At 41.0% G+C, this 24,757-nt stretch overlaps 1 protein-coding gene and 1 long non-coding RNA gene across 10 annotated transcripts in view; one reads left to right on the top strand and one right to left on the bottom strand.

The window, feature by feature from the left end:
- Positions 1-24,757, bottom strand: part of ATP8A2 (ATPase phospholipid transporting 8A2) — a 325,803-nt gene that overhangs the window by 77,421 nt on the left and 223,625 nt on the right. For all 9 annotated transcript variants that reach the window (XM_021379136.1, XM_021379100.1, XM_021379117.1 and 6 more), the window contains one exon: positions 21,188-21,295. In XM_021379136.1, coding sequence (XP_021234811.1) covers positions 21,188-21,295 — 108 coding nt within the window. The remainder of the gene's footprint in view (positions 1-21,187; positions 21,296-24,757) is intronic.
- On the top strand, positions 14,620-16,495 carry LOC110389187. Its single transcript, XR_002433080.1, has 2 exons — positions 14,620-14,661; positions 16,267-16,495. It is a non-coding gene; the product is annotated as an uncharacterized LOC110389187 (long non-coding RNA).

Raw genomic sequence — 24,757 nt, 5'->3', positions numbered from 1 at the left:
TTTAGTTACAGTAAGACAGACTTTCAACTGCATTATGCAACTTCCACTCAGCATCTGACCATGAAGATAACCACAGAAAAAAAACTAACCTGTCAGAAGAGGCCAAGCAGCATTATTTGGGGTCAAGCTAGAACTGTACCGATTGAGAGAACCTACCCAATGCCTATATACACTGAAACGGCAACACACTATAGGAGTAGTAAAGGCAAAAGTAGAAAACCACATTCATGACTTTATTTTATTAAAATTGTTTCAACTGGAAAGTTGGAAAGAGCTAGAGTTGTATTAATGAAAAATCAGTAGTGTAATTAGGCCTTTCCAGACTATTTCACAGAGTTTCATTTCCCCAGAGCAGATCAGGAACAGAGTATCACAAGTCAGCTGCACTGACACTTATTAGTTCAGGGTGTACAAGCAGGGTATTCTACATCAACATTACCAGGTAGTAAACCCAAACACAATAGTATTTGATCTATGTTACTAAAAAGGTGCAAGTGGGCTTCTATTCTAGCAGAGATCAGCACTAATGTTTGGGCAAATGCAAATCATTGAGGGAATAGGGTGAGTTAACAAAGCCTACAGTACAGGCTGCTTGTTCATTAGACAGTACAGCTAGGAACTTCTTTTCCTCTATTTATACAAGCAGGTTCTATTGCTACCTTGGCTTGAAGTGATGCTTAGAAGCTCAGTTGTCTTATATGTTTAATGGGTTATTTACCCAAAGTAACACCAAAAAACAGAAAGTGTTCGCTGAGGTACATACACTCACGTCTAATGTGAAGAATACAGAAAATACGGAATTTTTGCCTGAAGAACACAGCAATTTCCTTCATGGTATAGTACATCAGACAGTGAGATTTGAGTTCCAAAGCATATTGAGGTAGAAGGACTATATTGCAAATGCTCTCCTGCTCCTATGGCCTCCTGAACAAAGGCCAAGCTCACATTGCTTGTAATAAATGGCAGGAGCTGGCAAAACTAAACTAGAAACAGCTCAAGAGCAGAAGCTTGAAGGGGAATTTGAAAAGATCAGAGTCTGATTAATGTGTTGGAAAGAAAATTTTAGCTGCTGAAACTTGGAAAAATTGAAACTGTACAATTAGGGAATTTGGGATACCAAAACAGAGGAATTTGGAGTGTTCGGGGACAGAAATAATTAACATAGAGAGGACAGCTTTTAGCAACAGCATGCAAAAATGCTTTTTAACTCTAAGATGCAATTGCATATCTGAGTTAATACCCTATATTTCCCTAGGGAAGAATGCCCTGAATCCCCCTTTAAAATTAATCCTTTTCATTCTACTGTTTTAAAAAGAATAGCTGTGATCAAGTTGGGAAGTTACTTAGAGTGGATGGGGCAGCTGGGTGTGAACCTATGTCCTTGCTCTTGACCAACAGTGATGTGGTATAAAAGAACTGTTGGCACACAGGATGCCAGCAGAGCTCAGCTGCTTTTGAACCTGTACTGGAAAGGGAAGGGGGCTCTTTAGAAGAGCAAGAAACATTTTGTGGGGAGGCTGGCACCTCGGGTGGAGGCAGGGATCCTGGCTTCATAGGACAGGAAGACTATGAGCATCAGGTGCCCTATCACAGCTCTGTCAAATGCCCCGTGGATTGCCAGAAGTTTCTGACAGAAAGCCTTGCTGTCATCTTGGAATTAAAGGACTCAGCATCAAGCAAGCTATCTGTTATTGACTCTTCTTAGTAAAATGATACTCCTCTGATCAGTACTACAGTCTGATGCAAAACAATCTCTAAGACAGCATCAGTACAACTATTGAGGCCTGTCTAAAAGTATGAAAGTGATCTACCTTGCTCTGCACTAGTGCTTCCCACATTACACTTGGATGAAATAAGAGGCAGACCGTGATCACCAATGAAGTTCAAGTGGGCCCTGCAAGCTTGAGTAATGAGCTGGCCTGTGTTCTATGCTTCTTCAACCAGCTACTGTAATTCAAATATGATGGGAAACGGTGCCCATTTCCTGATCTCTCCAGGACCAAGGAATGCTGGCAATGAAGCATACAGAGTCACCTGAACAGGCAGAAGGAAAGATGAGAGGGAAGAGAAGGGAAAATCAAATGGACGAAGAGTGGTTTTCAGAAAGAATGCGTTCGCCCCTCCAGGTGTTCACAAACACCTACTTGTGCTGCTTCGTGCATCTCTCAGCCCAGTAGAGCTATAACAAGACTAGCAGCTGTATGAACGCCACATTCTGCTCTAATGCTGTTGTGCTGGGTTTTGCATGCTGTCTGCATGAGGCACAAGTCCAGATGTTTGGTCAGGACAAGCCACACAAAGGGAGTTCCAGTGAAAAAGCATTAATAAGATTTGCTTCTTGAAAAAGCAAAGTGCTTAGTCAGAGCAGAAGTCTCTCCTCTGAAGTTATTTATTGCCTTCTGGACTGGAGGCTTATTCATTAGAAAATCCAGTGTTCCTCTTCCACTATCCCTTAGCTACTCTTGTTCATCCTGTGGTTTGTCACAGTTTGGAAAATTTTAGGGGCATTCCTAAGCAGTTACAGATGTGTGAGGATGCACACTACAGGCCACTCCATCAAAAAGATGACATAACCCTGCGTGCCAGCCTCAAACTTCATTTAATACTGAACTGGGAGACACGATGGTCCCAGACTTGCTGTGTGCCTGTTGAAAGTGATGGGATTATAACAGCAGCTGGCAGTGCTCTGTTCCAGGAAAGCTCACAGCATTATTCAGTCTTGAGTTCCCTCTTCCTCTGTGGAGGCATATGATCCTTAACCACTTCTTTGAATTCTTAACCCTTTTGATGTACTTCTTGACAAATTTTTACACATGCTGGGTGAAGACTATTAATAAGAAAACACAGTTGCATGTCTATTTTGAACACTATTTACAAGTACTTGCCAATCACGCATTTGCACGAAGAATTGTCTAGCACACACTTTACAAAATTCAGTACTGAGAAGTAATATTCTAATTAAAATTCACTGCACTGCTTTTCCTGAGTCAGACTGTCAAACTGGAGGTTAACACGATGTTGCAGGGTACCTGTGACCGTGGGTTACCAACATGACTAGTTACCTGTGTCTCAGTGGCATCTGCCACACAGAATGAAACACCACTGTTGCTTTAAAAGGCTCAAAGCCAACAGTTGTTAGGAGACTTCTGTCCAGCCTTGTCACTATTCTGCTAGGGTGCTCTGGTCAGAACCTGTTTTGCTTTCTCTCACTAGTGCCTCATTTAATTAAAAGATAACTACAGCTTACTGCGTAAAACCAGATTTCTCTCCCACAGAAACAGAGATGGCAAAACAAACACTACAGCTTGGGACAAGAGGCAGCTTGTACTAGAAAGACGACATCAGCATTGTCAAAAAACAGACAGAAAAGCCATTGGCTTGGAAATTAGTTAAGATGACAGTCTGATATGGAGAGGACAGACCTGGACCAAAGACCATCCTGGGTGACGGGGAGGAGTGGAAATAGCACAAAGGGTTATTAACATTACGGTGACCGAGGGAACACCAGGAAAAAGACATGGGGGAGCTCTGTGAGAGGCAGGTAGGAAAACTGGTGTGATTTATGAGATGTCAGAGGAAACCAAAAGGTTACTGAACAGAAGGTGAATGGATGTAAGGGAGTCTGAAAAGCAATGAAGGTTGCATTTTTCAGGCGGCAGGGCTGCTGGAAGAAGCAGAAGAGAACAATGCTGAGTGCTGCTGAGGGCAGAAAAGACAGTGGCTGGAATCTTCTTTCCCTTAAAGATCATGCATAAGTTGTAAGGGAATACATAGAAACAGAGACTGAAAAATAGGTAGACAACACATGGATGGGAAAATAATGGGAAATTAAAGCAATGGTTCAAGTTGCCTAGGAAATAGCATAGCTAGGGAAAAACAATTATCTTGAACTAGCATTGACAAAGTTCCTCTTTGGAAGAGCATTACACAGCTGAAGAATGGTATTTCAATACTGTCATAAAAATGTTGCATACAATTTAAGAAATGTTATCCCTCACAAAGGTTTCTTTTTAACCACCTGATCATTGGGTGGATGGCCCCTTGTAATTTTTTTCCCCACTGTGTATTTACTCAGTTCCCTCTATCAGAAAATCCAATAAATCTTTATTGAGTTAGACTTATGAACATCTCTTTTCTCCAAGGAACAGATTTTAATAATTTAGATGGCAGCTCTGTACTGCATTATTTCTTTGATTGCAGGGGATGACGCAGTGGGCTAGAGAGCTAATTTAGCAGGGCTTAAAGTTACCACATTTTCACTATTCTATGTTCTACTATTCATTCTGTCTTATTTTCTGTGTATGAGTAGTTACTGCATTTTCTTCTGCCATAACAAAGATTTCAAGGAACACACCATCCTGCGTAGAGCAGAGTAAGCAGCAATATTCAAGTATGACACACATACACAAGTCATGAAAGAAATTACACAGCACTGCAAGCAATTATTTGAAGTCAAACATGCAATCATAATAGAAATCATACTGTAAACCACACATACAAAGGCAGAGTTAAAGTTTCACATTAAAACCCATCTGAGTTTTAGAGGGACACTGCTTGAGTTCACAGTGAGATTCTGGGGGAAAGCTGATGGCTACTTGGGACATTTTCACCATAAAAATTCAACAATGGGGGATTTAGATTACCACAGAGGGGAAATCTCCAGCTTTCCAATGAGAGGCAGAGAAAGGTCACAAGCTATTAGTCTGTAAAATCACAGCAATAATTACTTTAACACACTAACTTTCCCCGTCCTCCAAGCCTTCCAGCGTGAGGCTCCTAACAACAAAAGCATCTACCTCCACTGGCAGAAATGAAAATCATTCCATTAATGGAATTAGTTTGATTAGAAACACTTCTCTATCTGGTGTTTTAGACAGCATATCTGATAATGTTATGTGGTAAAAAGCATCCACTGGTCCATGACTAAGATAAGAAGTGGGAATCTCTTCCTTCTTCATTGCTATAAACTTTATTGTCTTGCTTTACAAGTTACAGACAGATTTGAAACCTATTGTTGGCCCCTGGCTAAGAATTACTTAATTTGAGATGCTGGCCAGTGCAGACTGGAAGGAGGAAGTCCTACATTTGGAAGCGCGCAGAGGAAAGCTCTTTGGATATCTGATTTAACAAATGGCAAAACCCCCAAGGCACGCAGACTACGGGAGGCCAGCTGGGCTTTCAGAAGCTAAATCCTGATAGCAGAGTGCAGGCACGGCAAGTGAATGGCTCTGCCAGTCACTGAGATGGCCACAGCACAGCCATGCAGGCAGACTTTAGACCCAATTGATTTTTCAACTTAAGACGGCATAAGCTGGTTTTTGTGCTTTATAGCTGAGCTCTGGCAAAGACATCTCTAACTTTCCAGACTGTTTAACAGATTACATAAATGGCCAGCAGTAGCTAAGCAGCGAGGAAGGGCTGTATCTCGGTAATGTATTCTACTGTGATAAAATTCCCTTTCAGTGAGGCCATGACTCCTGTCCTAGATGAATCCCTTTGGAAGAAAAAGGAAAAACGGAAGGAATCAAACAAAAAGCAAAGAACTGGCTGAAATGACTCTTCAGGGCCTTCCCTGCAGCGTTGGCACTCAGTCGTACCTGGACTGCTTCGAGAGGCTGTAGCCACTGTAACACTAATTAATTGGGGGCACTGTGGAAAATGCCCTTCAGTCCCCTGCTGTGACGGCTGCTCTGCTCACAGAATTCCTCCCCCGAGACTTCTCTGCTCTTCTGAAGCCTGGCTGGAACATGCACAGTCTGCGGCAAGGGAGCAGCTTCCCCCGGTTGTTAATGCAGCAGGTGCGGGGCTGAGGAAGCAGGGCTGTGGCTGCCAGCCCCACTTGGCCCAGGGGCCCTGCGAGGAGCTGGCAGAAGAGGTAAGGAGTCCCAGCTTGGGGCAGCAAAGGCTGCTCCTCAGCTGGCTCTGAGCAGCCAGAGCAAAACCAGTTCAAGTCCCAGAAAGAAACAAAAATCTTATCGACAAGCAGATGCACGTGCATTAGCAGAAATGATGTGCTGAAGCACTGCAGGTGGAGCAGTTGTGAGCTGGCATCAGTGTAGCTGCATCGAGGGCACCTGCTAGGAGATGTGCCGGGGTGCTGGGCGCAAGCACCTGGGCTGCCATGGGGAGACCCAGAGGGAAGCACCCACAAGGATGAGGCTGTGCTGTGCGCAGACTCCAGTACTAGATGCTGCTCTGCACATCAGCAGGGGAGCCCACAGCAGGCAGAATACAAATCACAGCCAGTTTTGTTTCAGCCAAGGCAAAGAGCAAGCACAGGCTTCCAGGGGAGTCGCACATGTGTCTTCAGACACTGCTCTGAGACTGAGGAGACAGCATTCCTTACGCTGCTCTTGACAAGAGCAAAGTGATTAAAATTCAATTTTTCCAAGAATGGCAAAGCCAGCCAGAGGCTACTGACCCAGAGGCAGCTATTGAAAGACAGCAGGTGTGAGCAGCTCCTGTGCTCTCCCATTGCTGAACCTCGCGTTAGGTGGGGTTTGAAGCCAGGAGTGTCGGGGGTGAACTAGGCTGAAAGGGGCAAAGTGATACTGGATGTAAACAACAGCTTAGAGGAAGGGGAGCACAAAAGAACACAGTAAACTCTCAGCAGTTCGCTGTGAGCTCTGACCACTGCTCAGGCAAATAGTTGCCGTACTAAAAGAAACAGATTTATGACAAGCTTGTAATTAATCTGTCTGAAGGACCAATAAACTTCTGCATGCTGTTGTTTTTACGCCATTTTAAACATAATTAATGCAAGGGTTGCATGTGAATCTGTCTCTTTGCTTGACCGCAGGGCTGCCTCTCCCAGTTCCCTGTTTTTATGATCTGCACTGCCAAGTGTCCATCAGTGCTCCAACCTCAGCAGTGTAAAATCTCCCGTCTGCTCAAGTATTCTTCTCCCACAGAGCAGTAAGAAAAACATGACCTAAGTCAGTCAACATGCTTAATGCAGCTCTGCTTCTTTTTCTGTGAGACAGCTATTTACAAAAACACAAGTCAGTTCAAAAGCTATTTATCTTCTTGCTTGTGAACATCACCGAGCACCTTCCAGTTTAATTGCTGGCCGTACCTCGGTACCTGTACAATACCCAACAAGAACAGAAAATGACAGTGGGAAGGTCAGAATAGCTTCATATTTCAAAGTGTGACTTACAAAACCTACTTTGAAATTTCAAGTGCTATTGACATACTTTGTTACACTTCAAAAATTAAAATTAAATACACTGCACCTGTGTATGCACTGCAAAAGAAGCTAGTCCAAAACGCAATGAAAATCCAAATACTAAGCATTATTTCTGCTACTGTCAAGCTTTTGTTTGCATCTTTAGCACTGTAACTTTGACCTTACTTGGCCTTGTTTTTACATATGGTACTTTGCAAGCACAATGTTAAGAAAGTATCAGATATGCAAATATTTGAAGACAATCGAACTGGGATAAAATAATCTGTAGAATAGAGGAACTAAGCTGAAATTGGCTTTCATTTCAGGAAAAAAAAATCCTGCTTTTGCATATATCAATAAAGAAGCTATGAGTTTTCAACTGTTTGGTAAATTCTGACCAATAGATACCTCAAATACTGTTATTAGTATTAAACTTCAAATTGTTTTAGCTCTAGGTGATAGTGTTATTTAAAATCCTAGCTGAAAGCCAGCAAAAGCAAGGATTCTTCTTTTTTTTCAGGGATTGTTGACAGTTTCCATTTATTCTTTGTACAGTGCTGATACACCAAGCTCAGATCCAAAGCACTTTCTGACAATGACTGCTACTAATAAAAAAACGCAACTGAAAAATCAGCTGATGTGACCATCCATCCATCTACACGTTAATTGTTGCAGAACCAGCCCCCACCTCCCTTCCTCAGCTCAGTACCCACTGAGATATCTGTCCTCTGAATGTTTCTGACAGGGCAAATCCTAGGGCTGCATCAAGTGATGGAAATCACAGAAGCACAGAATGCATTCATACGGACACAGTATCAGGAAGAAGACCAAAGACTGAACTTCCCGGGACACAAGACAGTTCACTTCACGTGGCCAATATATTTCATTTTATGTATAAAGCACAGTTACGATACCCAAAGACAATTACCTGTGAAAAGACAGACTCAGTTTACCACGAAGATACTGAATGGTACAGCTACAATTCTCATACTCCATTTTGAGGCTGAACATTCGGATCATGAATAATGCTATTAGCCCAGGAGAATTAGGTAAGCCCCATGGTTTTTCAATAACTTGGTTTTTACCTCCAAATCTGCATGTCTGAAACTCCACACTCTTCAAGTCTGCTTAAAGTGATTACGTCTTTTCAGTAAATCTTTGATTGTTCTTTCTCCCGGCTGCAGAGCTGTCTGCCTGCAATTTCTCAAAAGAGCGCCAGGATTTCATGTCCATTGGCCCCTGCATTCCTGCCAAAGCCCTGCAGAAATGAGAGCTGCTGCAGCTGCCAGGGTTTATTTACACACATTCCTACCTCAAATTGAATTAATGAGCATAATTTAACTCAGGCAATGTCCTCCACAGCTCTTGTTTCCCTTTGCCCCTCTTGACATTTCTTTCTCTCTCACAACCACTCCTGCAAGTCTAAAAATTTTTTAAAGTAGCATCTAAAGTGATTCTGGTGTAAAATGTAACTGCAAACGCATTGTAGATACCATTTGAGCTGACAAATTTATACAGATCTGCTTACAGCCTACAAAATGGGAAGCTCAGGATGTCCTTAATGAATATCTTGAAGGTTAAATTGAACTTTTCTGCATTGTTCAATCCAACTTTGTCAGTTTAGCAATTACCTGTCAGATTAATCAGTTACAAAAGACTGGGAAGAACTCTTGTTACAATGAGAACAGATGATACTACAACCTATCTACAGCTGTTGTTTAACAATCATAGACTGTATTTGGCAAACCTTCTGGGCTCCAGTCCATTTCTGCACTCCAATAGGAAATCCTCCATCTATGGCACAAGGGCTCTCAACATCAAGAAGTCCTGTGTGTGTTGTATGGACACATGACATACTCATCTGAACAGACCAGAGCAGTATTTCCTACATACTATGTCAAAGATAAAACACAGGAAAATTTCTCCTAACAGTAGGACCCCTGTAACTAGTGAAACCACTCATTATCTCCTCTGTTATTCCCTATATGAGCATGGTATCTCACATACTGTGCATACTAGACAAGACTTGAAAGCCTTAAAACAAGAGTCACATAAGTCTACTAGAAGTGCATGGGAGAAAGGGAACTAAACTTTTAATGATAAATAGATTTGCTACATTAACACTTTACAGACTACAAACATTGTTGCTGAAATGTTCTTGTCCACAACCTGAAAACCAGATCCACAGGAAAAGCTAATAGGTTGGCACACAATATCCAGCCTTCTAGGAAAACCATTCTCTTGTGGAGTTCCCACAAAGCTGTGTCTGTCCAGTTTGACTAATTTCTAGAGAGCATTTTCCTTCGCTAACATCCTTAAGAATATTTCAAAGAAAAACCAACATATTCCGGGACTTGGGGTTGAAATGACAAATTTGACGGACCTGAGTTTGCAGCTGTCACAAATAGAAACTATACAAGCAGTCCCATTAAGATCATAGACTGGATGTGTGAGAAGCAGCTATTCACCATGATCCCAGAACAGGTAAACTGGCAAGCTTGGATTGGAGTTCACAAAATCATCCAAGGAGCTTCTCCTGAAAAACTTATTCTCATTGGACAATGTAGGACTGATTTTGAGGCACAGCGTCTCCCTCTTTATATACATCAGAAGTCTCCCTCTTTATATACATCAGAAGCTCGTACATACAGTACTGCTTGACATCTCATTGCAGAAAAGTTTCAAGTGTGAATGCTAACAGGTAGCAAATAATCAGGGGCGTGCACATGTGTATGCATACATGAGCATCTAGAACTGAACTCTGGAACTCTCAAGCAGAAGTCTACTCTAGCTGAAACTGGTACAGACTGGTTGCAAATTTTGATCACATTTGGACTAATCAGAACTGGCAAGTTGTGAAGCCTCAGGCTAAAAAAGAGGCAAGAGACGTGTAACTCTCTTGTTACAAGGCTGATCGTGCATTATACTTCCTCATGTAGATCAATATTAGGAAAAATAAGGCGTTGGGATTCTTTGTAAACCAAAGGGTCCCCAGAAAGAAATAATGGTCTTGGAAGAAGGGGAAGAGCGGGGAAGGGGCTGCAGTGCCGGAAGGAGGGTGGTGATGGCTGGAGGAAACATCCCAGAGAGCTGGGACATTCATGAAGATGGAACTACATGATCATTAAGGTCCATTCCTACCCAAGCCATTCTATGATTCTGTGAATGCCAAGGAATGGCCATGGACCTCGACCTCGAGCCTAGATAACACCATGAGTGGTGGCACAATTGGAACTGTGTCAGCTTCCTGTCCAGATGAGCAGCAATCTCCCTGCAGCGATGAGGAGGTGAGACCTAAGGAACATAATGCTGTGATACAAGCAAGTGAGAATAATCAATTAGAATAACACCTATCTGAATAACCTCTCTGTTATTAGAATAACACTAATCTCTCTGGTTAAGAAATACATCCCAGTATCCACATCCACTAATGGTTGTTGTTTACTTTGTCCTGCCCATGACAGCCAGCAGTTTGCTAAATGTGAATCCTTACAGACCATTTTCATTAGGAGAAGCTGACGAGACGACAGATGGCTTACAGCAGTTCTGCTTGTTTGAACATGAGTTCATCATGTTTTTATGACTTCTAACATCAAGGAGCAGAACATACCTATTCTTCACAATCCCTACTCTAAATCTAGCCAGTGATTTCACTGAAGTTATCCCTCAGTCCTCCCTCTTCCATTTCCACTTCATTACACTTCCACATCCCTCAGTAATAGTTTCCCCTTTATATGCACAGCTGACATGAAATAGACATGTCCATAGATGCGGTTACTGGAAATTTAGAAATCATTTTAGATTTTGGGGCTGCCTTTCATACATCTTTCAGTTTGTGTGGAGGTATTTCAGTATTTCAGGAGTTCATTTGCTCTTCGCATATATTCTGAATGAATGGTAGTGGTTAGACCCATCAGCTTCAATAAGATTTTGTCTCACCCCAAATGAAAATAGCACTTTTTATAAGCACCTAAGGAAAACAGCTTGACAGAGCCATACTTTTTGCAGTCTCCCCTGTCCTTCCCAGATGTGCAACTTGTTACTCCATACGCTCACTTCTCCCTTCTTCATTTTTGATTTCTTTTAGTTTTTATATTCATTCACGGTTTTATCAAAGCACAGTGAAAAAACAACTGCACAATACTATCAAATAAATTCACCATGATTGCCTCTCACTTTTATATCATTACAAAGGAGAAACTTTGCTAGAATTTGGAAAGGCCTTCCCTCAGTGTAACTTTTATTGAAGCAAACCTTGAAGTGGTTACTCTTCATGCTTCCCTGAAATTATGGACACAGAAAAAACATGTGAAAATACTCCTTTTTGGTACATCTCTCATAACAAGAACCTCATAACAAGAATATTTCTTCCACATGTGGAAATGCAATGTCAAACACTAGCTCTTCTGCTGTATGTACATACAGTAATGGACAAAACACAGAAAGCAACCATTTACAATGATATGGAAACTGTGGGGACTCATGAAAGAAACACCAAAATGCAACCCTCTAGATGTTTACCAAAACAGATGCCTATTCAAAATACTTCTCAAAAGAAGTTTTTTCAATAGTGACAGTCACTTTTTCAAGAGTATGAAATTACACTCTGCTAACCACATTATCCTCTTCTAGTCACTCACACATTTTGCACACCACTGTACAACAGCAAGCAATGAATTCAATACAGAATGGAAACTTCGAATGCCAACATTTCTCCATTCAATCCATTATATTCCTTGCCTTCCCTCTACAGAGAAATCTCATTCCCTGGCTCAGAGTTGGGTGCACCTCACAGACTGACAAAGGTGGAGTGATGACTAGTAGGTGTTCATCCTCTTCCTTCCTAGGAACCTTCTGAAAACATTAAATACTCTGAACAAAAGATTTCAACATAAATGAGTCCACCATTCTAGAGAATGAGATGAAGGAAGTAAGTTTACGTACAACGTTGTTCTGGAGCCATTTCTTTGAAATGAATTGACACTTCTCAGCTGTTAAACAGGGACATCATAGCGGCAGGAAGTGTCTTCACAGAAACAAGAAATACTGACACCATGAATTTGGGTTTCCCATTACACTGAAAACAAATGAAGTTATTTGGGGTCTATTTTAACATGTATTCTACAGTTCAGCAACTGTACTAGATCCTGTTCTCTCCCAGCATCATGCAAAATACACTGCATGCTATAGATGAAGGATGCTTATGCTTGACTTGTGTGTGTGTGTGTGTGTGTGAGCGCAACAACATTACTGATCCTGCAAACCTGCTCCAAGTTTCTCTGCATTCAGTGACCTGCTGCACTCAACAGTAAGCACCAAACTGCCTTCAGTCACACTGCAAAAGGGCTGTAAGTCCAGATCTGTGACCCCTGCAGCATGTTTGGCAGGAGATTGCAGCTCTTAGCAGTGGAAAACACTCTATTCCCAACATCAAGCTACTGAGAGCTGCCACTGTTGGGTTTTAAGCTACAGAGAACAATGGTAGTACTTCGGATGAGCGAGCCCTTCACACTTCAGGTATGACTTTAGGGACAACAGCTGTAATATTCTAAGTCCTTGTTTCCTCTCAATCCCATCCAATTACATATTACTCTACAGAAAACACAACCCACTGGAAGTGCATGTGGATGTCTGCTTAGCACCATTGTTATAACATGTATTTTCCGTAGACTCCTACCTAAGCCTTCTGATGAGATTACTATCATAGAAATACCAGCTCAAGTGATACACACACAAATACGGTGAATTACACTGCAAGACAAATAGGTGCATTTTGACCTGCTCCATAGACATCCAAAAGCACTCCCAAAACTCACAGCATTCAGCTTAAAACCTAGTTTTTATCCTCACCACATTCCCCAACAGAGAAGTAGCACAAGATACCAGTGTTGCCGCTGGCTGCCAAATGAACAGGAAGTCAGTAGGGGACAGACTGCCTCATCTGACCCACAGCTGTGCATGGGGCACTCAGAAGGGTTGTACAGCTTCAGGTTTGCTGCTCCCAAAGCCTGTGCACCCACGTCAGTCTTAGCACAATATAAGCAAGATCATTTCCACTCCTCAGGGCTTTTTGGATCAAATTTTGACATGATACAATTGGGAAAAAATGATCTCATGAAACATATACTGTAGGGAGGAAAGGGAATAAAGGTATGTTTCAAATTGATCTGGAAATATTTTCTCATAGAAAATAGTTATGCCTGGCTCTTACAAAAATGCAACCCAACTAGCACAGGATGTGGAGCACAAATTCAGCAAAACTAAGTCTCCCTACAAAAAAACCTAATACATCAAAGTGAATTCAAATAAAAACATAGCACAGCCCTCCTGTCTCCAAGGAATGAAGGAGAAAATAACAGCCCAAGAAAACCCTGAGTACCTGCTATCCAGGCTCCACTGCATCCATCAGAAAACAAAACGATTTAAGTGTGACTAGAGCAAGTTATAAAACCACTAGTTCCAACACACAGTCACCCTCTGGAACAGATCCCATCTGATGTTCATGTTATTTTCTAAAGTAGTAAAAATTTCATTATTGGGAACTTTAAATGCATTCTTAAAAATCATCTCACATGAGCAATTGCCCTACCATCTTTCTTTCTTTCTCTTGGAGATTATAGGAACCAAAGCATGTTGCTCTTTCTGCTTTCATATTCTCTCTCCTACCCACCTTCATCAATACCAGATCATCAAGACAACAAAATCCATGTAGGAACAGGTCATTCTTTGATGCTACCACAATGCCTTCATCATGGCTGTAGCGTGACTAGTTCCTACATATGACAACCACAGACAGGAGTGATGAACAGTGAATCTGTGTAAGGGCAGAGACAGATTTCTTGGCCATGAAGCTTCTAGTATTGCCCTTCAGCCTACCCTACATCCCTTACGTAGCCCACTGTCACCTACAAAATTGATTGGCAAAAGGTATCAAAGAGGCCAAGCACTTTTTGAGATACAAAAACCAGTTGGCTGCTTCCCAGTTATAACAAAAAATTAAAATAATGTAATTAAAGATTAAAGACTATTCTAAGATTAAAGATTACTCTGGGAGTTACTGAAAAACACTTGAAAGACAATGCAGTCATTGATCATAGCCATCACAGGTTCACAAGGAGAATGCCCTGTGTAACTAACTTAAATTCCTTTTTCAACAAGGTTACCTATGTAGTTGACCAAGGAAATCCAGTAGATGTGGTTTCTTGGGGTTTCAGCAAAGCTCTTGATACTGTCTGTCATAGTATCCTTCTGAACAACGTGTCCAGGATATAGTTACATGGTTGCCTGAGTTGCCTTACCAACTTAGTGGCCTTCTATGACAGCGTAACTGCATCAGTGGACAAGGGAAGGGCCACCAACGCCATCTATCTGGACTTCAGTAGAGCCTTTGATGCGGTCCCCCACAGCATCCTTGTTGTGATTTGAAAGGGACCCTTAAATGTCATCTAGTCCAACTCTCCTATGATGAACAGGGACACCTACAGCTCCATCAGGTACTCAGTGCCCCATCCAGCCTGACCTTGAACGTCTCCAGAGATGGAGCATCCACCACCTCTCTGGGTAACCCGTTCCAGTGCTTCACTACTCTTATCATAAAAAACAATTCTTCACCAGAGGGTGGTCAGGCACTGGAACAGGCTTCTCAGGGTTGTGGTTACAGTCCCAAGCTGCTGGAGTTCAAGGAGAGTTTGGACAACACTCTCAGACATAACATAGAGCTTGGATTTTGGGTGGTCCTGCGTAGAGCCATGAGTTAGACTCAATGATCCCTGTGGGCCCCTTCCAACTCAGGATATTATATGATTCTATGATCTTTGTGGGTCCCTTCCTTGTCATTATATTCTAGAGTTCTATAATTCTATGAAAAGTAAAGTTGGGTTGGTGTTGTTGTTGTTGTTTAAAAAAAACGGATGCGCACAAACCCCAGTCTTAAATGCCAAACCTGCACTGCAGATCAGTTTCTTTTTCCTCTGATCTAATGCTGAATGCAGACTACATCAGAAATGCTCTGATCCACTATGGCAAGTCATGCATTCTCAGTCCTTCCTGGCTTGTCAGCATGGCTCAAAATACAGACTTCTTTTTTGTAGAAATGAATACTAGTGTACACTGCCCCTGGTAAAATACAGTAGCTGCTTTTTTAGATTTAAAAGCCAGATGTTTCTAATTAGGAAAATATTGAATAGGATGTCTTACAAACATCTTCGTATGAGCACGCAGCAAGACTTTTCTACTTTTAAATACATGAAAAAGCAATTTAGAGCAAATTTTGAAGGACATTGAGCAACCTTGTACTCCAAACTGAAAAAAGATGCAGTTTTTGAAGGACAATTACCACAGAACTATAATTCTATCCTGAATGAAGGAGCTTGTTCCCATGTTCCTGGATACTGCACTCCAAAACAAAAAAGTCTGGCTAGTCTGCCAATTACACAGAAGTGCAAATGTCCTTTGTATGCACTATGTTTCAACTTAAGCTACTGAGTCATGCTTAAATGTGTTAAAGCTACCCAATCTCAAAACAGACACTGGTCAGACAACATGGCTAGTGTCCAGCTTTCATCGCAACACCGAAGGAAAAGCAGCTGGCAGCTCATGCACGCTGTTTGTACAATCTGTGAGTAGCAGTTTTACCTACAGTCACTTTCCTATTGTTCCTCCATTTAATGCACCGGCCCAATAGCCACCACTGAGCAGGAACAAACTGCATAGGGAAGATGCACACATGAAGAACCAAGAGAAATTTCAAGGCCAGCCTACTGTCCTGATATTCACTGCCAGTTCCAGAACCAGAATGAGTTTTTATGTCCACGGCTTAACCCTATTGTAATATGGCTTTACAAGGAAAGGCCAACGCAGTACAGGGCACAGCTGCACAGATTACTTTCAAAGGAGAAAGAACTCTGTGATACCTTTAGCAAATATTTAGGACAGTTTTGTCACAGAGTTGCCAAATAGGTCAAGCGACATGTTTGGGGGAGGGGGGGGGGTTAGCCTCCAGAAAGTAAGCGTGTTTAATCCCCAGATTTCACATTCAGAAGTTAGCAAAAATATTTATCCATCTCGTTTTTTTCCTCTCTTTTTGGTGTATGATACAGAACACCACCAGGGACCTAAAAATGACAGATTCATTTCTGAAAGCCATGTGCGGATCACAAAAACAACAAATTCACTCCTTCAACAGATGCTTGAAAATATATGCATGCTTCATTAGTCTAATTTGTCTACTCGAAGCCTAGTCCAAAACGGCAGAAAAGTTCCAAAACCACATCAAGCACCATGGAGACCACTGTGCATAATAATAAAAACAAACATGATCAGCAGGCATTAAGAACCTCAATTTGCAGACGAAGTCTGATTTCTGACTAACAGCTGAATGAAGGATTTCCACAGAACAAAACACTGACACCACAATGTAATGTGCAACTGATTGCAGACAAACCACAATCAAAGCAGCCAATTTTCTAACTAGCTCCAAACACTGTGGAAATATGAGAAGCCAAAGAGAAAACAACCGAGACCTCTGGAAAAAAAAAAAAAAAGCCTAGAGAAAAAAAGGCAGAAATATTCTGGAAGGCATGGAAATGTATGCTAAGCTGTCAGTATTTCAGTACAGATTTGAGAAGGCAGTAATGTGAAACCTGTTTTATTATGTTGAAAAAATGATTAGCATCTAATCTCCAGCTTTTTGTTGTTGTTGTTTCTTAGTGTTGTGTTGTTCAAGTCTTCCCATGCAGGTTTCTCACAGGCTTTGGCAAGAACTCAATCAGCAAGATTTAAGAGAGTTTCAGACTAAAGGTCAGCACAAAACCAGCCATGCATGCAGAGTAAACGAGATCCTCTAGATCGCTTTCCAAAGTCAAATATCTGCTGCAAGAGCTAAGGTGGATCTGTCATGCTAACAGCACGCAAACAGAAGAGGAAGCTTTGAGAAGTGGTTTTCTTTGATGAACCACTACTTTGAATAAGTACTGCTACTGACACATTACATGGGATCAAGCAGACATCTCCACCACTGGGATCTTTTAGAAAGCAGCCTGGCAAAAATATGCACAGCTTTCTTAAACTCTAAGTGAATAATTAGATAACCTAGTAAGAATTTGACAACTCAGCTGGAAACAAAACAAAACAAGAAAAGAAGAAAAAAAGTCTTCCATAAAGGATTGGAGCTAGGAAAGCATTAGAATGGCTCCTACATTCAGCTGCTTACACTCCACAGAAGCAGTACTGATGGTACAACCATTTATTCTCAAAAGCAGCTGCACAAAAGAAAAGGGAAAGTGCAGCAGCTCCAACCACAACATCCCCCCACCGTGGTGGGGCTGGAAGGCTCAGGTGAAGGAAGGTCTTATGAATGCTGCTCTGACATCAAGATGTATTCCAAACTCAAAATTCCAGTTCTGAGCTACAACCACATATAACACAAAGCAAAAATACAAAAACCTAGAAATTTCTAACTTGCACTGCGAATTAACCACAATCTATGACTCTCTCAAAAACATTTTTTTAAAACCCACTCTTTCTACCCTCTCCTATTAATTTTCCTGAAAACATTTCATTAAAGGTAACAACTTTTGAGGCAAAGACAGAACACGATGTTACAGTAAGGAAATAGATAGCAAAACTCACATCTTAGGCTTTGCTCCATCCAGAGCCAATACTGGAAGCTTCCTGAAGGGTGAGAGGACCACCCCTCCCTTAAAACACTAAGAATATAGTATTTTACCTTGAGGTGGGGAAGGAAGAGATTTGTTCTTCTTCGTCTTAGATGATGTCTGATAATCAAAGCTTGATCGCTTTCATGGCACGTTTTCTTACATACATGTATGTTACAAATGCTTTCAGATCCAAGTACCTATGCATGTGCATGAGTGGATATATTCACATACAAACTTTGATCCCACACAGTGTAACATTATTCTCATAAACCCAGTGTATGCTGCTATTCCTATGAAGAAACACATCCAAGAAAAGATGAGCAGCATTTCACTCTCACATCTGTATGACGTACGCAAGAAGTTAGCACAAATGTTATTGCTCACTATTCTCTTTCAGGCACCAAAACCCCACAGCACATCCAGGAAATAAATTGCCCAGCACTGCATGAAGACAGGTTCATGTGCTGGTTAATGAAATATCACTAGCTGGTGAGCAGCAAGCCCCTTTGCTCAGAACAATGACAATTAAAAAAGCACCCATCTCTCCATTAATGAACATCAAACTGGGCAGCAATTTAAAAAAATAATAGCCATCCATTTGTTTCCAACAACCTGTAGGGATAAGTCACACCGACTGAAAGGTGGGAAAGGATTTACAGGATTTATCTGTTGTACAAAATGTCATCTAGAAGTGCTCATTCAAAAATAGTCTCCCATGGAAGCATCCAGGCTTCAAAGGCAAGAGAAAAATAGGCACTGGCTGTTCTCAGGTCACTATTCTCTGAAAATACAAGGATAACTCCTCAAAAAAAAAAAAAAAAAAAAAAATGGATTCAGGAAAGCCACCTATGAAAGGAATGACCTGGTCTTGTATTATTTCTACTGATCCTACAAAAGGCAACTATTATTTGTATATCTGAAAAGGTATCCCCAAAACAACCAGAGTTTATTTCCAAGTACCAGATATCTTACTATTGGAAAACTTCTATTAAGGACTTTTGACATTTTTATGACAGATTTATTTTATTGCATTACATGCATTCTATTAGGAAGTATGTGGTAGAGAAAGAAGAAATATGTTGACTCTTTGACAGAAGAGAATAACTTAGTGGTTTTCCTTTGCCCATCAGAAAGGGAAAAAAAGGTAATATTTTCCTCTTGAAAATGCTCAAGATATAATGGCCAAGAGAAAGACAAGATATAATGGCCAAGAGAAAGACAAGATATAATGGCCAAGAGAAAGACAAGATATAATGGCCAAGAGAAAGGGTTTGTGAAAATAGCGCAATAAATTCCAGCAGAAACTAAACATCTTTTCACATACTTAAGCATCTGCAAGCCTCCATGCTGACATTTGATGAATGGGCAGAATAAAATGTTTTGGCTTTTACTCGTGGCACAGAGTCCTGGCTGGCACAGATGCCAGATGAGTATGGTAGTTAGAACAGATCCCTTCAAAAGCGCATTCAAAAGCATTTGCATAAAGCAGGTATCTAACAGCTTCTGGAATTTGGTTTATTTAGAAAACACATACACAAAAAAAGGTATGTGAAAAACAAACTTTTTTTCATCATCTCATTTTACTTGTACAATATCTTGATTACTTGTAAATGCAAACAGACAGCAGGAGCAAAGAATACCTTAAGTTTGGGAAGAAGCAAGACAACCTAGCATGATCGCAGCACATTTCAGCTTACGCTGGAAATATGACAGCATCTGGTTACTCACAAGCCTTTGCATAAGTTAATGCAAGTGGTAAGCAAGTTCCTTTTACCTTAGAAACTTTCCTTAATTTTACAATATCAAGGAAAATCCAACAATCCACCAGAATATAGCATCTAAAACATATATATATATATAATCTTTGCAAGATATTAGTATCACATAACGTCAGAATATCAATTCAATGTTTAAATTCAAAAATATATTTTTTAAATGTATCCAAGCAAAACCAAAACTTTATTAATGTAAACCTTTTTCTTTAGGGACCTGTAAACAATGTTGGTGAAAAAAAAAGCAATATTAAGCTGATAGTCTGACCCTTCTCTTCAGAAGGAATAGCTCACCTTAACATTTGTGTATGAGAAGACTGATAAGCACTAATGGCAGCACTACAGTCTGCTGTGGAGGACAAACAGTTAATGGCACCATGTGATATTAAGTCTAATTTCTGCCTGATACATCAATATATGAACTACAGCTGCTGTTGTGGTATGTGCTGTGAAACACACAGAAGGCACCATGAAATACTATCAAAACAGTTAGGTTTTGTCTGTCAGCCACTTACCTGCTGATCCCAGCCTGTCCACTGTCACAATCTGTGAATGCCTGCAATAGCTGCCATTATCCCCAGTGCTTTATCAGCAATTATACAATATGCATTCTGTTAGTAACACGATGATGCCAGACTGTTCTTAGTGAGTATAAATGAGAGAGTAAATTCAAAAATCTCTATTTGGTTTCTTCAAACTTAGATTATTTTAACTACTATTTTCTACTACACAAGGATGACCAGAGTTAAATATACTTCAACTCTTTGCTAAAACTTGGTTGTTTTTTTTTTCTTTCTGTATCATAAACAGCATCCTTGCTTTAAAGGCAACTCTTACATAAAACTCTCTCAAACTGGGTCAGTTTGACACAGTTCCACTCTACAGAATAATTTTTTTACCATATATTTTTAAATCCTTCATTGTTCCTTGAAGCCCTCTATTTTAAATATTCACAAGGCTTTTGAGTGATTTTTACAGGCTTGTGACTCACTGTGCTCACCACAGGTTGAAATAATGACACCAAAGGGAAAAATTTCACCACCTGGAGCTCAGCTGACACTGAAGGAACAAATCCAACATTCCACTGGTGTTATAGAGGGACCATAAACAGGTCAGCTTCCCTTCTGCCTCTGACCATCTCATGCTGTTCTCAAGTCAATTCTGATTCATTCTGAACAAATGCGGGGAAAGGGAAAAATATTACACCAAAATACCAAATGGGAGAGAGAATCCGTAATGGAAAAAACACCACATATCTAGAGCAAAAATTAAATTTGTACCTGGAGTTTTATAAAAGATGAAGTCTTACTAGGAAATCATTAATCAAAGAGCCAATTTCACTAATATTCAAGAGAAGTGAGACTTGCCATGTAGATTCTACAGTGCCTATCATCGTGTATGATGTCATCTTCAGGAAGAAAGAGCTCTTCTAATGAGGATATTAAGCTAAATGAATGCACAGAGCTTTAAAAAATGTTAAGTACAAGCGCTCTTAGTAGTATACAATCCTTTACAAGCCTCTTGTGCATGTGCTGGCTGAGGCAGAGAAGCAGCCGAGCACTGCTGTGCTACCAAGCCTTCATACTGACCTGCCCCAGCATGTCGGGTGCGATGGGGAATGTGGGCCAGATGGCTGAGTAGACTCCGAAGAAGACGAGCCAGAGCAGCATGCTTCCCCAGACGGCCAGGTGACTGAACTGTCAAGGAGCAGGGAGAGGATAGTCAGCACAGCATGCTTCCCCGGCCACCTCAGCACAGTTATTTTTCCGGTCAGGTCTTTATCAGCCTCACTCTGACGTGTCTACTGCCCTTGGTCTCAGGCCAGTAGCACAGGTTGTTTGAACAGCATAAAACAGCCTCCTCTTTAATCTCTGCCTCACAACAAGGCAGGCAGTCAGTCTTCCCAGCCAATCTGTCTTACTCGGAGCTCCAAAAACTCATCAGATTTTCCTTAGAGCTCTGATTTCTCTCATCTAGCTCCTGGTTCCCACTGTACACATGCCAGGATGAAAACATACATCAAGGTAGAATTTTTCAAAGGCACAGGTTAAAGTTCATACTGACAAATCCTTCATGTCAGAGCATACGCACCTTTCACTGAAGAAGGTTCAGTGTTGCGTGATACACCACCACTTAAACCATCAACATCTACTGATTAGCTTTCCTTTACTACTTTAAAAGTGTTTTAAGTGATTTACGGATATGCAATACGGTTTACATCTTTACTGATTCTTTAATCTGCAGACTAAGAGTAAATAAAAGCAGTATCAAAGTGACCAAGAACATGTCCAGCACATAGTTCATTTCAGTTGCCTTAAGGAAAGTCATTTCTCCTACACACCCAAACTATTTTTCTGTTCAAGATGATTTAAGTTGTTTTACTTTTACAGTGCAGTGGATGGAATCAGTAATTTTGGTTGTAACACGCAACTGAGCTCACTATTGGCTCCAGCTTTTTTGGATGCCAACAACTCCTGCGGCTGATGACTTTGGCTCCAACTCAGAGAAGTACCTGCATAAATCTTAATTACTACATACATACGGCCCTAGGAACATGGCAATGAATTCATTCACTTGGGGCTGTAGTGGACACACAGTATGTTTGTTTAATTCTCAGCTTTATACTTTATATTTGATGACTGTATTTGTTGACTTGTTTTTTCTTTTTCAAACAGGGTGTCTGAGAATCAAAGTGCATAACAGTAGGTATTGCATTCTGCCCGCTGTGAGACCGAAACTTCTGGAGGGAGAAGACTGCTCCTTCCCTGGAAGTTCTGAGCATCATCAGAAAAGAGAGCCTTCTTGAGCAGAAGCAGAGAAAACAAACAAGCAGAGAGCCTGCAGCACCAGTGCAGACTGGCAGATAGCTGGAAGCAACTGGAGCCGGCATACAGTAGAAGCATTCATAAAGCAAAACTTTGGAGGCAATGGAAAGAATGCTCTTCCAGGCACCCTCAGAAAGTCAGAGTTTTGTTCAACCCCTAAGGTGGCTGGACAAGCGAGCAGGACACGGCGTGGGCTCCTTCCAGAGGAGACCTTGCGGGCAGGAAGGTTTGTTTTCAGTCTTTTCTATTTACTTGTTTCACCCAGGAGACCTGACCAGCAGCTCAAACAGTTATTCTGATTCAGTTTTAAGGTGAATAGAACTAAAAGACTATGAGATTTTACTTTTTTGAACCTGGGGGAAGTTAGGGCAATTTAATTCATTTGATTTGCTTGCTCTTCTGAAAACAAGGGACATTTCATGCCAGTATTCTGACCAGAATAAAGCCCTGCCACAGCAAGCAACTGTGGTGTTCAGCTCCTCCAAAAAGTGCACTCAAGACTGCTGCAGGAATTCATCTTAAAGAGAAGCCAGTCCCAAGCAGTGGCAGGAGAACAGCACCAGCCTTGCTCTCCCAGAAGGAGATGACACCTTCTTTTGAGCCACAGCCTTCCTTCCAAACGAGTGGACAGAAGACCCAGGATGGCTTGGACTGATACTTCCAAACTGCAGACTCCTACAGGCTTTACAGTTAAAAGCTGTAGAGATAAAAGCAACCAGGGAAACCACTCAAAGACATATTCCTATTCCTAGTGTATTTAAGCTAGTGAATTCTTTTGGTCCTTTCGGTTCTGCTGGTAGGGCAGTTCTTGAGTTCTGCAGTTCATCACCTTGCCCTTGCCAGCTTAGCAAAGTCTTTGCTCATTTTGTTTTCATCATCTTCTCATGTTTGTCCCAATAACCTCGCACCATGCATCTCTCTTCACAAGTAGCAGGTTTGTATTTATTTGCATTAGTTCTCTAACTTTAAAAGACCTGCTTTTTGAAAAAGCCCTCCTTGTCCTGCTTGAAACCATTTCTTAAACACTAACCCCACCAAGCTCTGCACTGATAATTTGCCACTGATCTATCATTTGCCGCTGAAGAACTCAAGTGCAAAGCAGAAGCAAGTATGTCAGATGTGTTAAATGACGGAAAAAGAAATCAAGTGCTCATACCTTAAAGAAACTACACTGTATGTTTATCCTCTGCATCCAATTTATTTGAAGCAGTTTAAACTGCATAGTAAAGCACTGAAGAAAGCTGTATTTTGGAAAAAGCCTGCTGGAATGTTATATGTGGGCAGCATGAATATAAAGTTGCCCCACACAGCTCTAATGGGCAGATTTTGTTAGTTGTCATGTTACTGCTTTTACCAAAGCCTTTCTTTCTACACAGCCTACTGGGGATACCAGCCTCTCAGCAACACTGAATCTGTGTTTCTTATTTAAAGCCTTCAGCTGAACCCAACATGTCTCCCAAGTGGCAATGTCCTTCTCAGTCTGAAGAACAAATTGCATGTAACCAATCCAGCTGATGATGGAGAAGAGGCTTAACTCAATGTTGTACATTTAATACTCTTCAAGTAACCTAAAGATTCTTTGTTTGTTGTTTCACTCACAGCTGAAATAATAATTGTAATATCAGATTCCGAGATGATGAGAATCACTTGGTCCAAGCAATGGGACAGGGATTAGAGTATATATAGAAAAAATTGATTATCAATACAAACATTTTTCTGTGTAGAACAATAACTTCCTGAATAAAATGTCACTGTTCAGGAACACTGAGATCTGCTAAACATTACGATATCTTTTAAAAGAAAGTTAGGAAAGAGGGAATCATTATTCCCACGTGACAGAAAAGACACCATTTACCCAGGGAAGGGGAGAGAGGAGGAAGCATCAAATAATTCAAACATAACCAGATCTAAACAGGCTCACGTGCCTCCACTGCAGATTTGAATAAGTCATCTTTCAGTGCATAGGGGATTAATTTGTTTCTAACAACTTTTACATTTTAAAATGTTAGTACACAACACTGAACTTGTGCATAAGCAACAACAAAAAAGAACTGATTTTATTTTCTGATGAGCAAATGAGGCAGAAAGCATTAGCATTTCCCTAATAATTAAATAAACCATACAGATAGTATTTCATCTTTAAAATTCAGAGCAGACAGCAGCTCATTAATCTTAACAATTCCTCTGTGAGGAACGAAAGGAAACATTTTACAACTAATAGGAGCAATGAGGTTATGAGATTTAGCCAAGTCCCTCCAGAAGACTGATAGAATAAGAATATGGGGCTCCTCAAAACAGTTAGGTCTCAAGGGCACTGTGTCTTAGAATATGATG

The sequence above is a fragment of the Numida meleagris genome, chromosome 1 (assembly GCF_002078875.1).
Source record: "Numida meleagris isolate 19003 breed g44 Domestic line chromosome 1, NumMel1.0, whole genome shotgun sequence".
Lineage (NCBI taxonomy): Eukaryota > Metazoa > Chordata > Aves > Galliformes > Numididae > Numida > Numida meleagris.
The sequence above is the reverse complement of the archived record's forward strand: the minus strand, read 5'-3'. Positions and strand labels throughout refer to the sequence as shown.